At 42.9% G+C, this 27,224-nt stretch overlaps 1 protein-coding gene across 1 annotated transcript in view; it reads right to left on the bottom strand.

Annotated features, from left to right (window-relative positions):
• The window catches only part of LOC139749312 (uncharacterized), a 276,562-nt gene that overhangs the window by 187,530 nt on the left and 61,808 nt on the right, over window positions 1–27,224 (bottom strand). Inside the window, exon 8 of the mRNA XM_071663037.1 lies at window positions 9,773–9,900. Coding sequence (XP_071519138.1) covers window positions 9,773–9,900 — 128 coding nt within the window. The remainder of the gene's footprint in view (window positions 1–9,772; window positions 9,901–27,224) is intronic.

The raw sequence follows: 27,224 nt of genomic DNA, 5'->3' as shown, positions 1-27,224 counted from the left end.
TCTCCTTCTCACATCACCACTACTTGTTATCATCTCCCCATTAGGTTCCCTTCTTCAAACATACTACCTGTCTCTCTTTTTTTCTCATCTTGGTTACACCCAAACACATTTAGACACCCCAATCTGAGCCTTTGAGGAGGATGAGCACTCCCTCATGACTCCTTCTTCTGTTTCCCCTTTTGGAAAGTTAAAATACGAGGGGAGGGTTTCTAGTCCACACTCCCGTCCCCTTTAGTCGCCTTCTACGACACACAGGGAATGCGTGGGAATATCCCCAGGGATATTTTGGCTCTGAGTGAAATGAAGCTCAAGGGTAGAGGGGAAGAGTGGTTTGGGAATGTCTTGGGAAAAAAGTCAAGGGTTGCTGAGGGATCAAGAGCAAAAGCAAGGAGTAACATTATTCCTGAAACAGGAGCTGTTGGAGTATGTGATAGAGTCGCATATGGGTAAAAGTAAACGTGGACGGAGAAAGATGGGTGATTATTGGTGTATATGCACCTGATCATGAGAAGAAAGATCATGAGAAGCAAGTGTTTTAGGAGCAGCTGAGTGAGTGTGTTAGCAGCTTTGATCCACAACAACAAATTATAGTGATTGGTGATATGAATACAAAGGCAAGTAGTGTGTCAGTTGAAGGTATGCTTGGGGTACATGGCGTGTTCAATGTTGTAAATGGAAATGGCGAAGAGCTTGTAGATTTGTGAAAATAGACTAGTGATTGGGAATACCTGGTTTAAAATGAGAGATATACATAAGTATACATATGTAATTATCCCTGGGGATAGGGGAGAAAGAATACTTCCCATGCATTCCTCACGAATCGTAGAAGGTGACTAAAGGGGATGAGAGTGGGGGGCCAGAAACCCTCCCCTCCTTGTATTTTAACTTTCTAAAAGGGGAAACAGAAGAAGGAGTCACGCGGGGAGTGCTCATCCTCCTCGAAGACTCAGATTGGGGCGTCTAAATGTGTGTGGATGTAACCAAGATGAAAAAAAAAGGAGAGATAGGTAGTATGTTTGAGGAAAGGAACCTGGATGTTTTGGCTCTGAGTGAAACAAAGCTCAAGGGTAAAGGGGAAGAGTGGTTTGGGAATGTCTTGGGAGTAAAGTCAGGGGTTAGTGAGAGGACAAGAGCAAGGGAAGGAGTAGCACTACTCCTGAAACAGGAGTTGTGGGAGTATGTGATAGAGTGTAAGAAAGTAAATTCTAGATTGATATGGGTAAAACTCAAAGTTGATGGAGAGGGATGGGTGATTACTGGTGCATAAGCACCTGGGCATGAGAAGAAAGATCATGAGAGGCAAGTGTTTTGGGAGCTGAAAGAGTGTGTTAGTGGTTTTGATGCACAAGACTGGGTTATAGTGATGGCCAGAGAGCGTTATTGGATTACGTGTTAATTGATAGGTGCGCGAAAGAATGACTTTTGAATTTTAATGTGCTAAGAGGTGCAACTGGAGGGATTTCTGATCATTATCTTGTGGAGGCGAAGGTGTAGATTTGTATGGGTTTTCAGAAAAGACGAGAGAATGTTGGGGTGAAGAGAGTCGTGAGAGTAAGTGAGCTTGGGAAGGAGACTTGCATGAGGAAGTACCAGGAGAGACTGAGTACAGAATGGAAAAAGGTGAGAACAAAGGAGGTATGGGGAGCAGGGGAGGAATGGGATGTATTTAGGAAAGCAGTGATGGCTTGCGCAAAAGATGCTTGTGGCATGAGAAGCGTGGGAGGTGGGTTCATTAGAAAGGGTAGTGAGTGGTGGGATGAAGAAGTAAGATTATTAGTGAAAGAGAAGAGAGAGGCATTTGGATGATTTTTGCAGGGAAAAAGTGCAAATGAGTGGGAGATGTATAAAAGAAAGAGGCAAGAGGTCAAGAGAGAGGTGCAAGAGGTGAAAAAGGGCGCAAATGAGAGTTGGGGTGAGAGTATCATTAAATCTTAGGGAGAATAAAAAGATGCTTTGGAAGGAGGTAAATAAAGTGTGTAAGACAAGGGAGCAAATGGGAACATCAGTGAAGTGGGGCTAATGGGGAGGTGATAACAAGTAGTGGTGATGTGAGATGGAGTGAGTATTTTGAAGGTTTGTTGAATGTGTTTGATGATAGAGTGGCAGATATAGGCCATTTTGGTCGAGTGGTGTGCAAAGTGAGAGGGTTAGGGAAAATTATTTGATAAACAGAGGAGGGGTAGTAAAAGCTTTGCGGAAGATGAAAGCTGGCAAGGCAGCAGGTGTGGATGGTATTGCAGTGGAATTTATTAAAAAAGGGGGTGACTGCATTGTTGACTGGTTGGTAAGGTTATTCAATGTATGTATGATTCACGGTCAGGTGCCTGAGGATTGGCGGAATGCTTGCATAGTGCCATTGTACAAAGGCAAAGGGGATAAGAGTGAGTGCTCAAATTACAGAGGTATAAGTTTGTTGAGTATTCCTGGGAAATTATATGGGAGGGTATTGATTGAGAGGGTGAAGGCATGTACAGAGCATCAGATTGGGGAAGAGCAGTGTGGTTTCAGAAGTGGTAGAGAATGTGTGGATCAGGTGTTTGCTTTGAAGAATGTATGTGAGAAAAACTTAGAAAAGCAAATGGATTTGTATGTAGCATCTATGGATTTGGAGAAGGCATATGATAGAGTTGATAGAGGTGCTCTGTGGAGGGTATTAAGAATATATGGTGTGGGAGGTAAGTTGTTAGAAGCAGTGAAAAGTTTTTAGCGAGGATGTAAGGCATGTGTACGTGTAGGAAGAGAGGAAAGTGATTGGTTCTCAGTGAATGTAGGTTTGCGGCAGGGGTGTGTGATGTCTCCATGGTTGTTTAATTTGCTTATGGATGGGGTTGTTAGGGAGGTGAATGCAAGAGATTTGGAAAGAGGGGCAAGTATGCAGTCTGTTGTGGATGAGAGAACTTGGGAAGTGAGTCAGTTGTTGTTCGCTGATGATATAGCACTGGTGGCTGATTCATGTGAGAAACTGCAGAAGCTGGTCATTAAGTTTGGTAAAGTGTGTGAAAGAAGAAAGTTAAGAGTAAATGTGAATAAGAGCAAGGTTATTAGGTACAGTAAGGTTGAGGGTCAAGTCAATTGGGAGGTAAGTTTGAATGGAGAAAAACTGGAGGAAGTGAAGTGTTTTAGATATCTGGGAGTGGATCTGGCAGTGGATGGAACCATGGAAGTGGAAGTGAATCATAGGGTGGGGGAGGGGGTGAAAATTCTGGGAGCCTTGAAGAATGTTTGGAAGTCGAGAACATTATCTCGAAAAGCAAAAATGTGTATGTTTGAAGGAATAGTGGTTCCAACAATGTTGTATGGCTGCGAGGCGTGGGCTTTGGATAGAGTTGTGCGTAAGAGGGTGGATGTGCTGGAAATGAGATGTTTGAGGACAATATGTGGTGTGAGGTGGTTTGATCGAGTAAGTAATAATAGGGTAAGAGAGATGTGTGGTAATAAAAAGAGTGTGGTTGAGAGAGCAGAAGAGGGTGTTTTGAAATGGTTTGGTCACATGGAGAGAATGAGTGAGGAAAGATTGACCAAGAGGATATATGTGTCAGAGGTGGAGGGAACAAGGTGAAGTGGGACACCAAATTGGAGGTGGAGAGATGGAGTGAAAAAGATTTTGAGTGATCAGGGCCTGAACATGCAGGAGGGTGAAAGGCGTGCAAGGAATAGAGTGAATTGGAACCATGTGGTATACCGGAGTTGACGTGCTGTCAATGGATTGAACCAGGGCATGTGAAGCGTCTGGGGTAAACCATGGAAAGTTGTGTGGGGCCTGGATGTGGAAAGGGAGCTGTGGTTTCGGTGCACTATTACATGACAGCTAGAGACTGAGTGTGAACGAATGGGGCCTTTATCTTTTCCTAGCGCTACCTCGCACACATGAGGGGGGAGGGGGTTGTTATTCCACATGTGGTGGGGTGGCGACGGGAAAAGATAAAGGTAGAAAGTATAAATTATGTACATGTGTATATATGTATATATCTGTGTGTGTATATATATGTGTACACTGAGATGTGTAGGTATGTATATTTGCGTGTGTGGACGTGTATGTATATACATGTGTATGTGGGTGGGTTGGGCCATTCTTTCGTCTAATTCCTTGCGCTACCTTGCTAACGCAGGAGACAGCGATAAAGCAAAATAAATAAATAAATAAACATATGTAAGTAGGAGAATTGGCCAGAGAGCGTTACTGGATTACGTGTTAATTGATAGGCACGTGAAAAAGAGACTTTTGGATGTTAATGTGCTGAGAGGGGCAACTGGAGGGATGACTGATCATTATCTTGTGGAGACGAAGGTGAAGATATGTAGAGGTTTTCAGAAAAGAAGAGGGGATGCTTGGTTGAAGAGAGTGATGAGAGTAAAAGAGCCTGGAAAGGTGACTTGTGTGAGGAAGTACCAGGAGAGACTGAGTACAGAATGGAAAAAGATGAAAGCAAATGACATAAGGGGAGTGGGGGAGAAATGGGATGTGTTTAGGGAAGCAGTGTTGGCACACACAAGAGATGCCTATGGCACGAGTATGGTAAGAGGTGGGCAGATCAAAAAGGGTAGCGAGTGGTGGGATGAAGAAGTAAGATTATTAGTGAAAAGGAAGACAGAGGTATTTGGATGATTTTTGCTTGCAAATAATGCAAATGACTGGGAGATGTATAAAAGAAAGAGGCAAGTGGTCAAGAGAAAGGTGCAAGAGGTGAAAAAGAGGACAAATGAGAGTTGGGGTGAGAAAGTATCATCAAATTTTAGGGAGAATAAAAAGATGTTTTGGATGCAGGTAAATAAATTGTGTAAGACAAGAGAACAAATGGGAACATCAGTGAAGGGGGCTAATGGGGAGGTGATAACAAGTAGTGATGATGTGAGGAGATGGAGTGATTATTTTGAAGGTTTGTGTTAGATGATAGAGTAGCAGATATAGGGTGTTTTGGTCGAGGTGGTGTGCGAAGTGAGAGGATTTGGGAGAATGATATGGTAAACAGAGAAAAGGTAGTGAAAACTTTGTGGAAGATGAAAGCCGGCAATGCAGCGGGTTTGGATGGTATTACTGTGGAATTTATTAAAAAAGGGGGTGACTGTGTTCTTGACTGGTTGGTGAGGATATTCAATGTATGTATGGTTCTACGTAAAAGTGCATTAAGATTGGCAAAATGCATGTAGAGTGTCACTGTACAAAGGCAAAGGGGATAAAGGTGAGTGTTCAAATTACAGGGGTATAAGTTTGCTGAGGTGAAGATTTGTAGAAGTTTTCAGAAAAAAAGAGAAAATGGGGTGAAAAGAGTGGTGAGAGTAAGTGAGCTTGGGAAGGAGACTTGTGTGAAGTACAAGGAGAGACTGAGTACAGAATGGAAAAAGATGAGAACAAAGGACGTAAGGGGAGTGGGGAGGAATGGGATGCATTTAGGGAAGCAGTGATGGAGTGCGCAAAAGATGCTTGTGGCATGAGAAGAGTGGGAGGTGGGCAGATTAGAAAGGGTTGTGAGTGGCGGGATGAAGAAGTAAGATTATCTGTCAAAGAGATTAGAGAGGCATTTGGATGATTTTTGCAGGGAAATAATGCAAATGACTGGGAGATGTATAAAAGAAAGAGGCAGGAGGTCAAGAGAAAGGTGCAAGAGGTGAAAAAGAGGGCAAATAAGAGTGGGAGTGAGAGAGTATCATTAAATTTTAGGGAGAAAAAAAAAGATGTTTTGGAAGGAGGTAAATAATGTATACAAGACAAGGGAATCAATGGGAACTTCAGTGAAGGGGACTAATGGGGAGGTGTTAACAAGTAGTGGTGATGTGAGAAGGAGATGGAGTGAATATTTTGAAGGTTTGTTGAATGTGTTTGATGATAGAGTGGCAGATATAGGGTGTCTCGGTCGAGATAGTGTGCAAAGTGAGAGGGTTAGGGAAAATGATTTGGTAAACAGAGAAGAGGTAGTAAAAGCTTTGTGGAAGATGAAAGCCGGCGAGGCAGCGGGTTTGGATGGTATTGCAGTGGAATTTATTAAAAGGGGGTGACTGTGTTGTTGACTGGTTGGTAAGGTTATCTAATGTATGTATGACTCATGGTGAGGTGCCTGAGGTTTGGCAGAATGCTTGCATAGTGCCATTGTACAAAGGTAAAGGGGATAAAAGTGAGTGCTCAAATTACAGAGGTATAAGTTTGTTGAGTATTCCTGAGAATTATATGGGAGGGTATTGATTGAGAGGGTGAAGGCATGTACAGAGCATCAGATTGGGGAAGAGCAGTGTGGTTTCAGAAGTGGTAGAGGATGTGTGGATCAGGTGTTTGCTTTGAAGAATGTATGTGAGAAATACTTAGAAAAGCAAATGGATTTGTATGTAGCATTTATGGATCTGGAGAAGGCATATGATAGAGTTGATAGAGATGCTCTGTGGAAGGTATTATGAATATATGGTGTGGGAGGCAAGTTGTTAGAAGGAGTGAAAAGTTTTTAGCGAGGATGTAAGGCAAGAGTACGTGTAGGAAAAGAGGAAAGTGATTGGTTCTCAGTGAATGTTGGTTTGCGGCAGGGGTGCGTGATGTCCCCATGGTTGTTTAATTTGTTTATGGATGGGGTTGTTAGGGAGGTGAATGCAAGAGTTTTGGAAAGAGGAGCAAGTATGCAGTCTGTTGTGGATGACAGAGCTTGGGAACTGAGTCAGTTGTTGTTTGCTGATGATACAGCGCTGGTGGCTGATTCATGTGAGAAACTGCAGAAGCTGGTGATTGAGTTTGGTAAAGTGTGTGAAAGAAGAAAGCTGAGAGTAAATGTGAATAAGAGCAAGGTTATTAGGTACAGTAGGGTTGAGGGACAAGTCAATTGGGAGGTAAGTTTGAATGGAGAAAAACTGGAGGAAGTGAAGTGTTTTAGATATCTGGGAGTGGATTTGGCAGTGGATGGAACCATGGAAGTGGAAGTGAATCATAGGGTGGGGGAGGGGGCGAAAGTTCTGGGAGCATTGAAGAATGTGTGGAAGTCGAGAACGTTATCTCGGAAAGCAAAAATGGGTATGTTACATGGTTGCGAGGCGTGGGTTATAGATAGAGTTGTGCGGAGAAGGGTGGATGTGCTGGAAATGAGATGTTTGAGGACAATATGTGGTGTGAGGTGGTTTGATCGAGTAAGTAATAATAGGGTAAGAGAGATGTGTGGTAATAAAAAGAGTGTGGTTGAGAGAGCAGAAGAGGGTGTTTTGAAATGGTTTGGTCACATGGAGAGAATGAGTGAGGAAAGATTGACAAAGAGGATATATGTGTCGGAGGTGGAGGGAACGAGAAGTGGGAGACCAAATTGGAGGTGGAAAGATGGAATGAAAAAAGTTTTAGTGATCGGGGCCTGAACATACAGGAGGGTGAAAGGTGTGTAAGGAATAGAATGAATTGGAACCATGTGGTATACCGGGGTCGACGTGCTGTCAATGGATTGAACCAGGGTATGTGAAGCGTCTGGGGTAAACCGTGGAAAGTTCTGTGGGGCCTGGATGTGGAAAGGGAGCTGTGGTTTCGGTGCATTATTACATGACAGCTAGAGACTGAGTGTGAACGAATATGGCCTTTGTTGTCTTTTCTAGCGCTACCTCGCACACATAAGGGGGGAGGGGGTTTTTATTTCATGTGTGGCGGGGTGGCGAAGGGAATGAATAATGGCAGCCAGTATGAATTATGTACATGTGTATATATGTATATGTCTGTGTGTATATATTTGCATACGTTGAGATGTAAAGGTATGTATACTCGCGTGTGTGGACGTGTATATGGGTGCGTTGGGCCATTCTTTCATCTGTTTCCTTGCGCTACCTCGCTAACGCGGGAGACAGCGACAAAGCAAAATAAATAAATAAATAAATCTATTTATTATATTTTGTCGCTGTCTCCTGTGTTAGCAAGGTAGAGCAAGGAAACGGATGAAAGAATGGCCCAACCCACCCACATACACATGTACATACATAAAAGGCCACACACGCACATATACATAACCTATACATTTCAATGTCTATATTCATATACATACAGAGACATATTCATATATACACATGTACATATTCATATTTGCTGCCTTCATCCATTTCTCTCGCCACCCCGCCACACATGGAATGGCACCCCCCTCCCCTTGCGCGCATGCAAGTAGCGCTAGGAAAAGACAACAAAGACCACATTCATTCACACTCTGTCTCTACCTGTCATGTGTCATGCACCAAAAACCACAGCTCCCTTTCCACATCCAAGCCCCACAAGAAATACACAGAAAAACATATGGATTTGTATGTAGCATTTATGGATCTGGAGAAGGCATATGAGAGTTGGTAGAGATGCTCTATGGAAGATATTAAGAGTATATGGTGTGGGACTTAAGTTGCTAGAAGCATTGAAAAGTTTTTATCGAGGATGTAAGGCATGTGTACATGTAGGAAGAGAGGAAAGTGATTGGTTCCCAGTGAATGATGATTTGAGGCAGGGGTGCCTGATGTCTCCATGGTTGTTTAATTTGTTTATGGATGGGGTTGTTAGGGAGGTGAATGCAAGAGCTTTGGAGATGGGCAAGTATGCAGTCTGATGTTGATGAGAGAGCTTGGGAAGTGAGTCAGCTGTTGTTTGCTGATGATACAGCACTCGTGGCTGCTTTGGTTGAGAAACTGTAAAGTTGGTGACTGAGTTTGGTAAAGGGTGTGAAAGAAGAAAGCTGCAAGTAAATGTGAAAAAGAGCAAGGTTATTAGGTACAGTAGGGTTGAGGGACAAGCAAATTGGGAGGTAAGTTTGTATGGAAAAAACTGGATGAAGAGTGTTTTAGATATCTGGGAGTGGATTTGGCAGCAGATGGAACCATAGAAGCGGAAGTGAGTCACAGGGTGGGGGAGGGGAAAAAGTTCTAGGAGCCTTGAAGAATGTGTGGAAGGCGAGATCGTTATCTCAGAGAGCAAAAATGGGTATGTTTGAAGGAATAGTGGTTCAAGCAATGTTATATGGTAGTGAAGCATGGGATATAGATAGGATTGTGTGGAGGAGGGTGGATGTGTTGAAAATGAGATGTCTGAGGACAATGTGTGGTGTGAGGTGGTTTGATCAAGTAAGTAATGAAAGAGTAAGAGTGATGTGTGGTAATAAAAAAGAGTGTGGTTGAGAGGGTAGAAGCGGGTGTATTGAAATGGTTTGGTCACATGGAGAGAAAGAGTGAGGAAAGATTAACAAAGAGGATATATGTGTTAGAAGTGGAGGGAACGAGAAGTGAGAGACAAACTGGAGGTAGAAGGATGGAGTGAAAAAGATTTTGAGCAATCAGGGCCTGAACATACAGGAGGGTGAAAGGCGTACAAGGAATAGAGTAAATTGGAATGATGTGGTATACCGGGATCGACATGCTGTCAATGGATTGAGCCAGGGCATGTGAAGCATCTAGGGTAAACCATGGAATGTTTTGTGGGGCCTGGATGTGGAAAGGGAGCTGTGGTTTTGGTGCATTATACATGACAGCTAGAGACTGAGTGTGAACGAATGTGACCTTTGTTGTCTTTTCCTAGCGCTACCTCGCGCACATGCGGGAGGAGTTGTGCCATTTCATGTGTGGCGGCGGGAATGGATGAAGGCAGCACGTATGAATATGTACATGTGTCTATATGTATATGTATGTATACATTGAAATATATAGGTATGTATATGTACGTGTGTGGGCATTTATATACATACATGTGTATGTGGGTGGGTTGGGCCATTCTTTTGTCTGTTTCCTTGCACTACCTCACTAACATGGGAGATAGCAACAAAGTATAATATATAAAAATATAAAACTCACTTACATTAGTGTCGATGACATCAGCAATTCTGTACTTCTTATTTCTGACATGTTTCCCCTGGTAAGAAGCAGAATCACCATTGCGCTTACGTTTTCTAGTAGTACCGTCAAAAGATTCTTGGGTACTGTCTCCTGGGTCAGAAATTAAGTAAGGCATTTAATGTTAATAAAGCTTATAAAAATATTCATGACTTCATTAATGTCATTTTTCATATATTAGAAGGTACATTTATTGTGTGTGTTTTGTCATATTCTGCATAGGGAATCATTTTATAAGGCTTAGTATAGCTTGAGCTTGCTAAAAGATATCTATAAAGAAATCTAATAACAGATGTAAACATTAGCATAAAATGATAAAAATCTAATATATACTGCACATCATGATATTTGTGTTCTATCCTCATCTAACAGTAATATCCAAGATAAAAACATACATAAACAGTGTGTTATGAAGATTACTTAGATTTCACCAAATAAATTTCATGTTCCTTTCAATTTCTTGTTTTCATCACATATAAGTATGATACTGTAAATTTCACTTGACTTTAATGATTGGTTAGTTGGTTTATAAGTGTTCATGGTTTATACTGTTCATAATTCTTAGATTGTATACAATCATGGTATGTAACTTTTCATAGTATGTTTATAAACATCCTTTGACTGCGAAGTATTCATTCACGATTAATCAAATGCTACGTGATTTAATGTGATTTCTTAAGTATGGGGTGAGCTAATTAGGATCCTTAGATTAACAGGTGTAACTGAACTAGATCGCAGACAAAACTATAGGAAATATGGCAGTAGTTGGTAGGCAGCCAACAACCAGGGAATCATTACCCTCCTGGGTATTGGAAGGGTCAGTGCTGGCTACTTAGGTAGCCAGCACTTCATTGTCAAGTTGCAATCCTTTAACCTTGGTAGCTATCTCTTTATGCCTCACCCGCACATGGACTACTGACCTGTCCACATGATACATTCTCTCCTTTTCATACATAACACTTGATAACATTTAATTCACACAGCTCATTCTTTGTGAGCAGTTTTTCCTGTGGTGAGCACTCTGTGCTAGCCCTGCCTTTCTGTAAAGTGTTAGGAACAATTGTTAGAGGCAGTGGGTAGGAACATTTAGGCAACAGCATCAAGTAAAAACACGGAATATTAATAGTTAGTAGAAACATAGGTAGGAGCCTCTGCAAAAATTGCACAAGAGGTGCCTTCTGCCATTGGCTTGCTAAGGGTGAGACCTTTAAGGGAATTTTAGTTGAAACAGGTGTCAGTGATATATATAGACTGATAGAAAGGATAGAAGGTACACTTTATAATACTAAAGATTAAGAAAACAATGCTAATTTAACGACATGGAAACAGAAAACTTTGGTTAGCAGAGGTACCTAAACCAGATTGAAAGAAAACGATATATATATATATATATATATATATATATTTTTTTTTAAACTATTCACCATTTCCCGCGTTAGCGAGGTAGCGTTAAGAACAGAGGACTGGGCCTTTGTGGGATATCCTCACCTGGCCCCCCTCTGTTCCTCCTTTTGGAAAATTAAAAAAAAAAAACGAGAGGGGAGGATTTCCAGCCCCCCGCTCCCTCCCTTTTAGTCGCCTTCTACGACACGCAGGGAATACGTGAGAAGTATTCTTAATCCCCTATCCCCAGGGATAATATATATATATATATATATATATATATATATATATATATATATATATATATATATATATATATATATTTTTTTTTCTTATACTTTGTCGCTGTCTCCCGCGTTTGCGAGGTAGCGCAAGGAAACAGACGGAAGAAATGGCCCAACCCCCCCCCCATACACATGTATATACATACGTCCACACACGCAAATATACATACCGACACAGCTTTCCATGGTTTACCCCAGACGCTTCACATGCCTTGATTCAATCCACTGACAGCACGTCAACCCCGGTATCCCACATCGCTCCAAATCACTCTATTCCTTGCCCTCCTTTCACCCTCCTGCATGTTCAGGCCCCGATCACACAAAATCTTTTTCACTCCATCTTTCCACCTCCAATTTGGTCTCCCTCTTCTCCTCGTTCCCTCCACCTCCGACACATATATCCTCTTGGTCAATCTTTCCTCACTCATTCTCTCCATGTGCCCAAACCACTTCAAAACACCCTCTTCTGCTCTCTCAACCACGCTCTTTTTATTTCCACACATCTCTCTTACCCTTACGTTACTCACTCGATCAAACCACCTCACACCACACACTGTCCTCAAACATCTCATTTCCAGCACATCCATCCTCCTGCGCACAACTCTATCCATAGCCCACGCCTTGCAACCATACAACATTGTTGGAACCACTATTCCTTCAAACATACCCATTTTTGCTTTCCGAGATAATGTTCTCGACTTCCACACATTCTTCAAGGCCCCCAGAATTTTCGCCCCCTCCCCCACCCTATGATCCACTTCCGCTTCCATGGTTCCATCCGCTGCCAGATCCACTCCCAGATATCTAAAACACTTCACTTCCTCCAGTTTTTCTCCATTCAAACTCACCTCCCAATTGACTTGACCCTCAACCCTACTGTACCTAATAACCTTGCTCTTATTCACATTTACTCTTAACTTTCTTCTTCCACACACTTTACCAAACTCAGTCACCAGCTTCTGCAGTTTCTCACATGAATCAGCCACCAGCGCTGTATCATCAGCGAACAACAACTGACTCACTTCCCAAGCTCTCTCATCCCCAACAGACTTCATACTTGCCCCTCTTTCCAAAACTCTTGCATTTACCTCCCTAACAACCCCATCCATAAACAAATTAAACAACCATGGAGACATCACACACCCCTGCCGCAAACCTACATTCACTGAGAACCAATCACTTTCCTCTCTTCCTACACGTACACATGCCTTACATCCTCGATAAAAACTTTTCACTGCTTCTAACAACTTTCCTCCCACACCATATATTCTTAATACCTTCCACAGAGCATCTCTATCAACTCTATCATATGCCTTCTCCAGATCCATAAATGCTACATACAAATCCATTTGCTTTTCTAAGTATTTCTCACATACATTCTTCAAAGCAAACACCTGATCCACACATCCTCTACCACTTCTGAAACCACACTGCTCTTCCCCAATCTGATGCTCTGTACATGCCTTCACCCTCTCAATCAATACCCTCCCATATAATTTACCAGGAATACTCAACAAACTTATACCTCTGTAATTTGAGCACTCACTCTTATCCCCTTTGCCTTTGTACAATGGCACTATGCACGCATTCCGCCAATATATATATATATATTTTTTGCTTTGTCGCTGTCTCCCACGTTTGCGAGGTAGCGCAAGGAAAGACGAAAGAAATGGCCCAACCCACCCCAATACACAATGTATACACACACACACGTCCACACACGCAAATATACATACCTATACATCTCAATGTACACATATATATACATACACATACATATATACCCATGCACACAATTCACACTGTCTGCCCCCATTCACTCCCATCGCCACCCATGAAATACCATCCCCCTCCCCCCTCATGTGTGCGAGGTAGCACTAGGGAAAGACAACAAAGGCCCCATTCGTTCACACTCAGTCTCTAGCTGCCACGCAATAATGCCCGAAACCACAGCTCCCTTTCCACATCCAGGCCCCACACAACTTTCCATGGTTTACCCCAGACGCTTCACATGCCCTGATTCAATCCACTGACAGCACGACAACCCCGATATACCACATCGATCCAATTCACTCTATTCCTTGCCCTCCTTTCACCCTCCTGCATGTTCAGGCCCCGATCACACAAAATCTTTTTCACTCCATCTTTCCACCTCCAATTTGGTCTCCTACTTCTAGTTCCCTCAACCTCCTGACACATATATCCTCTTGGTCAATCTTTCCTCACTCATTCTCTCCATGTGCCCAAACCATTTCAAAACACCCTCTTCTGCTCTCTCAAACACGCTCTTTTTATTTCCACACATCTCTCTTACTCTTACATTACTTACTCGATCAAACCACCTCACACCACACATTGTCCTCATACATCTCATTTCCAGCACATCCACCCTCCTGCACACAACTCTATCAATAGCCCACGCCTCGCAACCATACAACACTGTTGGAACCACTATTCCTTCAAACATACCCATTTTTGCTTTCCGAGACAATGTTCTCGACTTCCACACATTCTTCAAGGCTCCCAGAATTTTCGCCCCCTCCCCCACCCTATGATTCACTTCCGCTTCCATGGTTCCATCCGCTGCAGATCCACTCCCAGATATATAAAACACTTCACTTCCTCCAGTTTTTCTCCATTCAAACTTACCTCCCAATTGACTTGACCCTCAACCCTACTGTACCTAATAACCTTGCTCTTATTCACATTTACTCTTAACTTTCTTCTTTCACACACTTTACCAAACTCAGTCACCAGCTTCTGCAGTTTCTCACATGAATCAGCCACCAGCGCTGTATCATCAGCGAACAACAACTGACTCACTTCCCAAGCTCTCTCATCCACAACAGACTTCATACATGCCCCTCTTTCCAAAACTCTTGCATTCACCTCCCTAACAACCCCATCCATAAACAAATTAAACAACCATGGAGACATCACACACCCCTGCCGCAAACCTATATTCACTGAGAACCAATCACTTTCCTCTCTTCCTACATGTACGCATGACATGCATCCTCGCTAAAAACTTTTCACTGCTTCTAACAACTTGCCTCCCACACCATATATTCATAATACCTTCCACAGAGCATCTCTATCAACTCTATCATATGCCTCCCAGATCCATAAATGCTACATACAAATCCATTTGCTTTTCTAAGTATTTCTCACATACATTCTTCAAAGCAAACACCTGATCCACACATCCTCTACCACTTCTGAAACCACACTGCTCTTCCCCAATCTGATGCTCTGTACATGCCTTCACCCTCTCAATCAATACCCTCCCATATAATTTACCAGGAATACTCAACAAACTTATACCTCTGTAATTTGAGCACTCACTCTTATACCCTTTGCCTTTGTACAATGGCACTATGCACGCATTCCGCCAATCCTCAGGCACATCACCATAAGTTATACATACATTAAATAACCTTACCAACCAGTCAACAATACAGTCACCCCCTTTTTTAATAAATTCCACTGCAATACCATCCAAACCTGCTGCCTTGCCGGCTTTCATCTTCCACAAAGCTTTTCCTACCTCTTCTCTGTTTACCAAATCATTTTCCCTAACTCTCTCACTTTGCACACCACCTCGACCAAAACACCCTATATCTGATTCTCTATCATCAAACACATTTAACAAACCTTCAAAATACTCACTCCATCTCCTTCTCACATCACCACTACTTGTTATCACCTCCCCATTTTCGCTCTTCACTGAAGTTCCCATTTGCTCCCTTGTCTTACGCACTTTAGTTACCTCCTTCCAGAACATTTTCATTCTCCCTAAAATTTAATGATACTCTCTCACCCCAACTCTCATTTGCCCTCTTTTTCACCTCTTGCACCTTTCTCTTGACCTCCTGTCTCTTTCTTTTATACATCTCCCACTCAATTACATTTTTTCCCTGCAAAAATCGTCCAAATGCCTCTCTCTTCTCTTTCACTAATAATCTTACTTCTTCATCCCACCACTCACTACCCTTTATATATATATATATATATATATATATGTGTGTTTGATGATAGAGTGGCAGATATAGGGTGTTTTGGTCGAGGTGGTGTGCAAAGTGAGAGGGTTAGGGAAAATGATTTGGTAAACAGAGAAGAGATAGTGAAAGCTTTGCGGAAGATGAAAGCCGGCAAGGCAGCAGGTTTGGATGGTATTGCAGTGGAATTTATTAAAAAGGGGGTGACTGTATTGTTGACTGGTTGGTAAGGTTATTTAATGTATGTATGACTCATGGTGAGGTGCCTGAGGATTGGCAGAATGCGTGCATAGTGCCATTGTACAAAGGTAAAGGGGATAAGAGTGAGTGCTCAAATTACAGAGGTATAAGTTTGTTGAGTATTCCTGGTAAATTATATGGGAGGGTATTGATTGAGAGGGTGAAGGCATGTACAGAGCATCAGATTGGGGAAGAGCAGTGTGGTTTCAGAAGTGGTAGAGGATGTGTGGATCAGGTGTTTGCTTTGAAGAATGTATGTGAGAAATACTTAGAAAAGCAAATGGATTTGTATGTAGCATTTATGGATCTGGAGAAGGCATATGATAGAGTTGATAGAGATGCTCTGTGGAAGGTATTAAGAATATATGGTGTGGGAGGAAAGTTGTTAGAAGCAGTGAAAAGTTTTTATTGAGGATGTAAGGCATGTGTACGTGTAGGAAGAGAGGAAAGTGATTGGTTCTCAGTGAATGTAGGTTTGCGGCAGGGGTGTGTGATGTCTCCATGGTTGTTTAATTTGTTTATGGATGGGGTTGTTAGGGAGGTAAATGCAAGAGTTTTGGAAAGAGGGGCAAGTGTGAAGTCTGTTGGGGATGAGAGAGCTTGGGAAGTGAGTCAGTTGTTGTTCGCTGATGATACAGCGCTGGTGGCTGATTCATGTGAGAAACTGCAGAAGCTGGTGACTGAGTTTGGTAAAGTGTGTGGAAGAAGAAAGTTAAGAGTAAATGTGAATAAGAGCAAGGTTATTAGGTACAGTAGGGTTGAGGGTCAAGTCAATTGGGAGGTGAGTTTGAATGGAGAAAAACTGGAGGAAGTGGATCTGGCAGCGGATGGAACCATGGAAGCGGAAGTGGATCATAGGGTGGGGGAGGGGGCGAAAATTCTGGGGGCCTTGAAGAATGTGTGGAAGTCGAGAACATTATCTCGGAAAGCAAAAATGGGTATGTTTGAAGGAATAGTGGTTCCAACAATGTTGTATGGTTGCGAGGCGTGGGCTATGGATAGAGTTGTGCGCAGGAGGATGGATGTGCTGGAAATGAGATGTTTGAGGACAATGTGTGGTGTGAGGTGGTTTGATCGAGTGAGTAACGTAAGGGTAAGAGAGATGTGTGGAAATAAAAAGAGCGTGGTTGAGAGAGCAGAGGAGGGTGTTTTGAAGTGGTTTGGGCACATGGAGAGGATGAGTGAGGAAAGATAGACCAAGAGGATATATGTGTCGGAGGTGGAGGGAGCAAGGAGAAGAGGGAGACCAAATTGGAGGTGGAAAGATGGAGTGAAAAAGATTTTGTGTGATCGGGGCCTGAACATGCAGGAGGGTGAAAGGAGGGCAAGGAATAGAGTGATTTGGAGCGATGTGGTATACCGGGGTTGACGTGCTGTCAGTGGATTGAATCAAGGCATGTGAAGCGTCTGGGGTAAACCATAGAAAGCTGTGTCGGTATGTATATTTGCGTGTGTGGACGTATGTATATACATGTGTATGGGGGGGGTTGGGCCATTTCTTTCATCTGTTTCCTTGCGCTACCTCGCAAACGCGGGAGACAGCGACAAAGTATAAAAAAAAGAAAAAAAAAAAAAAAATATATATATATATATATATATATATATATATATATTGAGAGGGTGAAGGCATGTACAGAGCATCAGATTCGGGAAGAGCAGTGTGGTTTCAGAAGTGGTAGAGGATGTGTGGATCAGGTGTTTGCTTTGAAGAATGTATGTGAGAAATACTAAGAAAAGCAAATGGATTTGTATGTAGCATTTATGGATCTGGAGAAGGCATATGATAGAGTTGATAGAGATGCTCTGTGGAAGGTATTAAGAATATATGGTGTGGGAGGCAAGTTGTTAGAAGCAGTGAAAAGTTTTTATTGAGGATGTAAAGCATGTGTACGTGTAGGAAGAGAGGAAAGTGATTGGTTCTCGGTGAATGTAGGTTTGCGGCAGGGGTGTGTGATGTCTCCATGGTTGTTTAATTTGTTTATGGATGGGGTTGTTAGGGAGGTGAATGCAAGAGTTTTGGAAAGAGGGGCAAGTATTAAGTCTGTTGTGGATGAGAGAGCTTGGGGAGTGAGTCAGTTGTTGTTCGCTGATGATACAGCGCTGGTGGATGATTCATGTGAGAAACTGCAGAAGCTGGTGACTGAGTTTGGTAAAGTGTGTGAAAGAAGAAAGTTAAGAGTAAATGTGAATAAGAGCAAGGTTATTAGGTACAGTAGGGTTGAGGGTCAAGTCAATTGGGAGGTAAGTTTGAATGGAGAAAAACTGGAGGAAGTAAAGTGTTTTAGATATCTGGGAGTGGATCTGGCAGCGGATGGAACCACGGAAGCGGAAGTGAATCATAGGGTGGGGGAGGGGGCGAAAATCCTGGGAGCCTTGAAGAATGTGTGGAAGTCGAAAACATTATCTCGGAAAGCAAAAATGGGTATGTTTGAAGGAATAGTGGTGCGAACAATGTTGTATGGTTGCGAAGCGTGGGCTATGGATAGAGTTGTGCGCAGGAGGGTGGATGTGCTGGAAATGAGATGTATGAGGACAATGTGTGGTGTGAGGTGGTTTGATCGAGTAAGTAATGTAAGGGTAAGAGAGATGTGTGGAAATAAAAAGCATGTGGTTGAGAGAGCAGAAGAGGGTGTTTTGAAATGGTTTGGGCACATGGAGAGAATGAGTGAGGAAAGATTGACCAAGAGGATATATGTGTCGGAGGTGGAGGGAACAAGGAGAAGTGGGAGACCAAATTGAAGGTGGAAAGATGGAGTGAAAAAGATTTTGAGTGATTGGGGCCTGAACATGCAGGAGGGTGAAAGGCGGGCAAGGAATAGAATGAATTGGATCGATGTGGTATACCGGGGTTGAAGTGCCGTCAGTGGATTGAATCTGGGCATGTGAAGCGTCTGGGGTAAACCATGGAAAGTTGTGTGGGGCCTGGATGTGGAAAGGGAGCTATGGTTTCGGGCATTATTGCATGACAGCTAGAGACTGAGATTGAACGAATGGGGCCTTTGTTGTCTTTTCCTAGCCCTACCTCGCACACATGAGGGGGGAGGGGGATGGTATTCCATGTGTGGCGAGGTGGCGATGGGAATGAATAAAGGCAGACAGTGTGAATTGTGCGCATGGGTATATATGTATGTGTCTGTGTGTGTATATATATGTGTACATTGAGATGTATAGGTGTGTATATTTGCGTGTGTGGACCTGTGTGTGTGTACGTGTGTATGGGGGTGGGTTGGGTCATTTCTTTCGTCTGTTTCCTTGCGCTACCTCGCAAGCGCGGGAGACAGCGACAAAGCAAAATAAAAGAAGAGGGTGTTTTGAAATGGTTTGGGCACATGGAGAGAATGAGTGAGGAAAGATTGACAAAGAGGATATATGTGTCGGAGGTGGAGGGAACGAGGAGAAGTGGGAGACCAAATTGGAAGTGGAAAGATGGAGTGAAAAAGATTTTGTGTGATCGGGGCCTGAACATACAGGAGGGTGAAAGGAGGGCAAGGAATAGAGTGAATTGGATTGATGTGGTATACCAGGGTTGACGTGCTGTCAGTGGATTGAGTCAGGGCATGTGAAGCATCTGGGGTGAACCATGGAAAGCGTGTGTGGACGTGTATGTATATAAATGTGTATGGGGGTGGGTTGGGCCATTTCTTTCGTCTGTTTCCTTGCGCTACCTCGCAAACGCAGGAGACAGCGACAAAGCAAAAAAAAAAATATATATATATTTAGGGAAAATGATTTGGTAAACAGAGAAGAGGTAGTAAAAGCTTTGCGGAAGATGAAAGCCGGCAAGGCAGCAGGTTTGGATGGTATTGCAGTGGAATTTATTAAAAAAGGGGGTGACTGTATTGTTGACTGGTTGGTAAGGTTATTTAATGTATGTATGACTCATGGTGAGGTGCCTGAGGATTGGCGGAATGCGTGCATAGTGCCATTGTACAAAGGCAAAGGGGATAAGAGTGAGTGCTCAATTTACAGAGTAAATTTTGTTAGTATTCCGGGCAAATTATATGGGGGGTATTGTTGAGAGGGGAAGGCATGTACAGGCATCAGTTTGGGGAAAAAGCAGTGTGTTTCAAATGGTAGAATGTGTGGATCGGGTTTTTGCTTTGAAAATGAGGGGAAAAAATATTTAAAAGCAAATGGATTTGTTTTTAAGTTTTAAAGGATCGGGGAGAAGGCATATATAAGTGATAGAGATGCTCTGGGAAGTTTAAGAATTATGGTGTGGGGAGGAAGTTGTTAGAACATAAAAAGTTTTTATCGGGGATGTAAGGCATGTTAGTGTGGGAAAAGGGGGAAAAGGGTTTTGGTTCTCAGTGATGTAGTTTGCGGCAGGGGTGGGATGTCCCCATGGTTTTTAATTTGTTTGGGGAGGGGTTGTTGGGGAAAACAAGGTTTTTTGGAAAGGGCAATATAAATCTTTTGGGGGATGGAGAGCTTGGAAGTGAGTCTTGTTGTTCGCTGATGAAACAGCGCTGTGGCGATTCGGGTAAAAAATGCAGAAATGGGACGATTTTTAAAGTTGGGGAAGAAAAAAGTTAAAGAAATTGAAAAGAGAAAAGGTTTTGGGTCGTAGGGGGGGGTCAAGTAAATTGGGGGTGAGTTTGAATGGAAAAAAACTGGAGGAATGAAGTGTTTTAGATATCTGGGGGTGGGGTCGGCAGCGTGGGAACATGGACGGGAAATGGATCATAGGGTGGGGGGGGGCAAAATTCCCGGGGGCCTTGAAAATGTGTAAGTCGGAAAATTTTCGGGAAACAAAAATGGGGAGGGTTTTAAGGAAAAGTGGGTTCCAAAAAAATTTGATGGTTTTCGAGGCGGGGGATGGATAGATTTTTGCCGGGGGGATGGATGTGCTGAAATAGATGTTTTTGGGGCAAAAGTTGGTGTGAGGTGGTTTTTAATGAGGAGTAAAAAGGGGAAAGAATGTGTGGAAATAAAAAACGGGGTTGAGAGAGCAAAAGGGGGGTTTTGAAGTGGTTTGGGCACATGGAAATGAGTGAGGAAAAATTGACCAAGAAAAATGTTCGGAGGTGGGGGAAAGGGAAAGGGAGACCCAAAATTTGGGGGTGGGAAAAATGGAGGGGAAAAATTTTGTGTATCGGGGGCCGAAATGCCGGGGGTAAAAGGAGGGGCAGGAATAGAGTGAATTGGAGCATGTGGATACGGGGGTTACGTGCTGTCAGTGGTTTTAATCAAGGCATGGAACGTCTGGGGGAAACCTGGAAACTTGTAGTATGTATATTTCTGGGTTTTGGGCTTATGTAAAATGTGGTTTTTGGGGGGGGGGCCATTTCTTTGTCTGTTTTTCCCTTCCTACCTCCAAACCGGAGACGGGGACAAATATAAAAAAAAAAAAAAATATAAAATTTTTAAAAAATATATATATATTTATATTATTTATATATTAATATATATTTTGTATTTAATAAATATATATTGGGGGGCTAACTGTGTGTGGATGTAACCCAGATGAGAAAAAAGGAAGATAGGTATATCTTTGAGGAAAAGGAACTGGAGTTTTGGCTCTGAGTAAACAAGCTAAGGGTTAAAAAAGTGGTTTTGGGGAATGTTTGGGGGTAAAGTAAAGGGGTTGGTGAAGAACAAGCAAGGGAAAGGAGGCACTACCCTAAAAAGGGAGTGGGGGGGATATGTGATGAGTTAAAAAAGTAAAGTCTAGATGATATGGGAAAAAAACTGAAGGGATGGAGACGATGGGTGTTTATTGGTCATATGTACCGGGCATGAAAGAAAGATCATGAAAGGAAAGTGTTTTGGGGCACTGGTGGTGTTTTTTAGATTTGACAGAGACCGGGTTATAGTGATGTTGATTTGAATGAAAAGGGGTGAGTAATGGGGGCAGTTGGGGGAAAATTGGTGTACATGAGTGTTCATGCTGAAAGGGGAAATGGTGAAAAATTGTAGATTTATGTGCAAAAAAGGAAACTGGTGATGGGAAACCGGGTTTAAAAAGGAGATAACAAAAAATTTTATGAAAGTAGGAGAGAGGGCCAAGAGCGTTTTGGATTACATTTAAAATGATAGGCACACAAAGAGGGGCTTTTGGAGGGTATTGTGTAAAAGGGGGTGCAATGGGGGGGATGTCTGTTTTTTTATCTTTGGGAACCAAGGGTAAGATATCTAGGGGGTTTTCGAAAAGAAAGAGAATGTTGGGGTGAAGAGAGGGGAAAAAGAAAGTGAGTTTGGGGAAGGAGACTTTGTGGGGAAAAAACCAAGAAGAGATACAGAAGGAAAAAGGGGGTTAAAGGGGATTAAGGGGAGGGAGGAGGAAGGGGATGTATTTAGGGAAGCATGAGGCTTGTGCAAAAGATGCTTGTGCTGAAAGGTGGGAGGTGGGCAATTAAAAGGGAGAGAGTGGTGGGAATGAAGAAAAAAGATTATTAGTAAAAGAAAAGAGAAGGTAGGGACAATTTTTTGCAGGGAAAAAGCAAAAGACGGGGAGATTATAAAAAAAAAGGGGCAAGGTCGATAAAGGTGAAGAGGAAAAAAGGGGGCAAATGAGAGGGGGGGTGAAAGGTTCTTTAAAATTTTTAGGAGAAAAAAGATTTTTTTGGAAGGGGGTAAAAAAGTGTGTAAGAAAAGGGGAACAAATGGGAACTCAGGGGGGGGGCTAGCGGGAAGGAAATAACAAGTAGTATGAGTGAAAAGGGAGAGGAGTAGTTTTTGAAGTTTTTTAATGTGTTGTGTTTAGGTGGCAGATATAGGGGTTTTGGTGAGGTGGTGTGAAAATTTGAGAGGGTTACGGAAAGATTTGGTAAACGAAAAAGGGGTAGTAAAAAGTTTTTGGGGAAAAGATGAAAGGGGCAAGGCAGTGGGTTAGGAGGGTTTAAAAGGGGAATTTATTAAAAAAGGGGGGGGACTTTACTGTTGAGTTATAAGGTTTAAAAAAATGTATGTATGACCAGGTGGGGTGCTGGGGACGGCAATGTTTGCATAGGCCAGTAAAAGGGCAAAGGGGAAAAAAATGAGTTCAAATTACAGAGGTAAAAGTTTGTTGAGTTTTCCGGGAAAATTTAAAGGGGAGGGTATTGCGGGGGTTTTTTTGGGGTGAGAAATGCGAAGTGGTGACTATTTTTGATAAAGTTGTGATGAAAAAAAATGAGAGAAATTGAATAAAGAAAGGTTATTAGTACGTAGGTTGGGGGACAACAATCAGGAGGAATTTGAATGCAGAAAAATGGGGAAGTGAGTTTTTTGATACTGGGGGTGGATTTGGCAACGAAGGAACCATGGAAACAAAAGAATCATAGGTGGGGGGGGGGGCAAATTTTTGTGAACGATGAAAATTTTGGAAGCGAAAACTTACAAAAATGGGGATTTTGAAGGAAAGTGGGTTCCAACAAGTTATATGGCTGCGGGGGTGGGTTATAGATAAAGTTGTGTAGGTGGGGGGATGGCTGGAAATAAGATGTGGAGTACAATATTGGTGTGAGTGGTATGATCGAGTAATTAATGAAAGGTAAAGGATGTTGGTAATAAAAAGTGTCTTGAGAGAGCAAAAAGGGGGGTTTTTAAATGGTTTGGTCACAGGAGAATGATTGGGGGAAAAATTGACAAAGGGAAATATGTTAAAAAGGGGGAGGGAAGAGAATGGGAGACCCCAAAATTGGAGGGGGGAAAGAGGAATAAAAAATTTTGATGATCGGGGCCTGGACATGCAGGGGGTGAAAGGCGTCAAGGGAATTGAGGAATTGGAACAGCAGTAAACGGGGTCGACGTGCTGTCAATGGGTTAACCAGGCTGTGAACTCTGGATAAAAAAATGGAAATTCTGTGGATCCAGCATGTGGAAAGGACTGTGGTTTCGGTGCTTTATACTACAGCTAGAGATGAGTGGGGAACGAAAGTGGCCTTTGTTGTCTTTTCCTAGCGTACCTCGCACACATAGGGGGGGAAGGGTTGTTATATCGGGGGGGTGGTGACGGAATGAATAAGGGGGGAACATAGAATTTTTACAGTGTTAAAAGTAATTCTGGTGTGTTTTTTTTATTTAAACATTGGAAAATATAGGTCGTAATTGCGGGAGGAGTGTGTATATACATGTGTATGGGGGGGGTTGGGCCATTTCTTTCGGCTGTTTTTTCCTTTCGCTACCTCGCTAAAAAGCAGGGACACGCAAAAAACATTAAAAAAATTTAAAGAAATAATATTTTTTTTTTCTTATACTTTGTCGCTGCTCCCGCGTTTGCGAGGTAGCGCAAGGAAACAGACGGAAGAAATGGCCCAACCCCCCCCCCCTACACATGTATATACATACGTCCACACACGCAAATATACATACCGACACAGCTTTCCATGGTTTACCCCCAGACGCTTCACATGCCTTGATTCAATCCACTGACAGCACGTCAACCCCGGTATCCCACATCGCTCCAAATCACTCTATTCCTTGCCCTCCTTTCACCCTCCTGCATGTTCAGGCCCCGATCACACAAAATCTTTTTCACTCCATCTTTCCACCTCCAATTTGGTCTCCCTCTTCTCCTCGTTCCCTCCACCTCCGACACATATATCCTCTTGGTCAATCTTTCCTCACTCATTCTCTCCATGTGCCCAAACCACTTCAAAACACCCTCTTCTGCTCTCTCAACCACGCTCTTTTTATTTCCACACATCTCTCTTACCCTTACGTTACTCACTCGATCAAACCACCTCACACCACACATTGTCCTCAAACATCTCATTTCCAGCACATCCATCCTCCTGCGCACAACTCTATCCATAGCCCACGCCTCGCAACCATACAACATTGTTGGAACCACTATTCCTTCAAACATACCCATTTTTGCTTTCCGAGATAATGTTCTCGACTTCCACACATTCTTCAAGGCCCCCAGAATTTTCGCCCCCTCCCCCACCCTATGATCCACTTCCGCTTCCATGGTTCCATCCGCTGCCAGATCCACTCCCAGATATCTAAAACACTTCACTTCCTCCAGTTTTTCTCCATTCAAACTCACCTCCCAATTGACTTGACCCTCAACCCTACTGTACCTAATAACCTTGCTCTTATTCACATTTACTCTTAACTTTCTTCTTCCACACACTTTACCAAACTCAGTCACCAGCTTCTGCAGTTTCTCACATGAATCAGCCACCAGCGCTGTATCATCAGCGAACAACAACTGACTCACTTCCCAAGCTCTCTCATCCCCAACAGACTTCATACTTGCCCCTCTTTCCAAAACTCTTGCATTTACCTCCCTAACAACCCCATCCATAAACAAATTAAACAACCATGGAGACATCACACACCCCTGCCGCAAACCTACATTCACTGAGAACCAATCACTTTCCTCTCTTCCTACACGTACACATGCCTTACATCCTCGATAAAAACTTTTCACTGCTTCTAACAACTTTCCTCCCACACCATATATTCTTAATACCTTCCACAGAGCATCTCTATCAACTCTATCATATGCCTTCTCCAGATCCATAAATGCTACATACAAATCCATTTGCTTTTCTAAGTATTTCTCACATACATTCTTCAAAGCAAACACCTGATCCACACATCCTCTACCACTTCTGAAACCACACTGCTCTTCCCCAATCTGATGCTCTGTACATGCCTTCACCCTCTCAATCAATACCCTCCCATATAATTTACCAGGAATACTCAACAAACTTATACCTCTGTAATTTGAGCACTCACTCTTATCCCCTTTGCCTTTGTACAATGGCACTATGCACGCATTCCGCCAATATATATATATATATTTTTTGCTTTGTCGCTGTCTCCCACGTTTGCGAGGTAGCGCAAGGAAAGACGAAAGAAATGGCCCAACCCACCCCAATACACAATGTATACACACACACACGTCCACACACGCAAATATACATACCTATACATCTCAATGTACACATATATATACATACACATACATATATACCCATGCACACAATTCACACTGTCTGCCCCCATTCACTCCCATCGCCACCCATGAAATACCATCCCCCTCCCCCCTCATGTGTGCGAGGTAGCACTAGGGAAAGACAACAAAGGCCCCATTCGTTCACACTCAGTCTCTAGCTGCCACGCAATAATGCCCGAAACCACAGCTCCCTTTCCACATCCAGGCCCCACACAACTTTCCATGGTTTACCCCAGACGCTTCACATGCCCTGATTCAATCCACTGACAGCACGACAACCCCGATATACCACATCGATCCAATTCACTCTATTCCTTGCCCTCCTTTCACCCTCCTGCATGTTCAGGCCCCGATCACACAAAATCTTTTTCACTCCATCTTTCCACCTCCAATTTGGTCTCCTACTTCTAGTTCCCTCAACCTCCGACACATATATCCTCTTGGTCAATCTTTCCTCACTCATTCTCTCCATGTGCCCAAACCATTTCAAAACACCCTCTTCTGCTCTCTCAAACACGCTCTTTTTATTTCCACACATCTCTCTTACTCTTACATTACTTACTCGATCAAACCACCTCACACCACACATTGTCCTCATACATCTCATTTCCAGCACATCCACCCTCCTGCACACAACTCTATCAATAGCCCACGCCTCGCAACCATACAACACTGTTGGAACCACTATTCCTTCAAACATACCCATTTTTGCTTTCCGAGACAATGTTCTCGACTTCCACACATTCTTCAAGGCTCCCAGAATTTTCGCCCCCTCCCCCACCCTATGATTCACTTCCGCTTCCATGGTTCCATCCGCTGCCAGATCCACTCCCAGATATATAAAACACTTCACTTCCTCCAGTTTTTCTCCATTCAAACTTACCTCCCAATTGACTTGACCCTCAACCCTACTGTACCTAATAACCTTGCTCTTATTCACATTTACTCTTAACTTTCTTCTTTCACACACTTTACCAAACTCAGTCACCAGCTTCTGCAGTTTCTCACATGAATCAGCCACCAGCGCTGTATCATCAGCGAACAACAACTGACTCACTTCCCAAGCTCTCTCATCCACAACAGACTTCATACATGCCCCTCTTTCCAAAACTCTTGCATTCACCTCCCTAACAACCCCATCCATAAACAAATTAAACAACCATGGAGACATCACACACCCCTGCCGCAAACCTATATTCACTGAGAACCAATCACTTTCCTCTCTTCCTACATGTACGCATGACATGCATCCTCGCTAAAAACTTTTCACTGCTTCTAACAACTTGCCTCCCACACCATATATTCATAATACCTTCCACAGAGCATCTCTATCAACTCTATCATATGCCTCCCAGATCCATAAATGCTACATACAAATCCATTTGCTTTTCTAAGTATTTCTCACATACATTCTTCAAAGCAAACACCTGATCCACACATCCTCTACCACTTCTGAAACCACACTGCTCTTCCCCAATCTGATGCTCTGTACATGCCTTCACCCTCTCAATCAATACCCTCCCATATAATTTACCAGGAATACTCAACAAACTTATACCTCTGTAATTTGAGCACTCACTCTTATACCCTTTGCCTTTGTACAATGGCACTATGCACGCA

This window comes from Panulirus ornatus, chromosome 7, assembly GCF_036320965.1.
Source record: "Panulirus ornatus isolate Po-2019 chromosome 7, ASM3632096v1, whole genome shotgun sequence".
Lineage (NCBI taxonomy): Eukaryota > Metazoa > Arthropoda > Malacostraca > Decapoda > Palinuridae > Panulirus > Panulirus ornatus.
The sequence above is the reverse complement of the archived record's forward strand: the minus strand, read 5'-3'. Positions and strand labels throughout refer to the sequence as shown.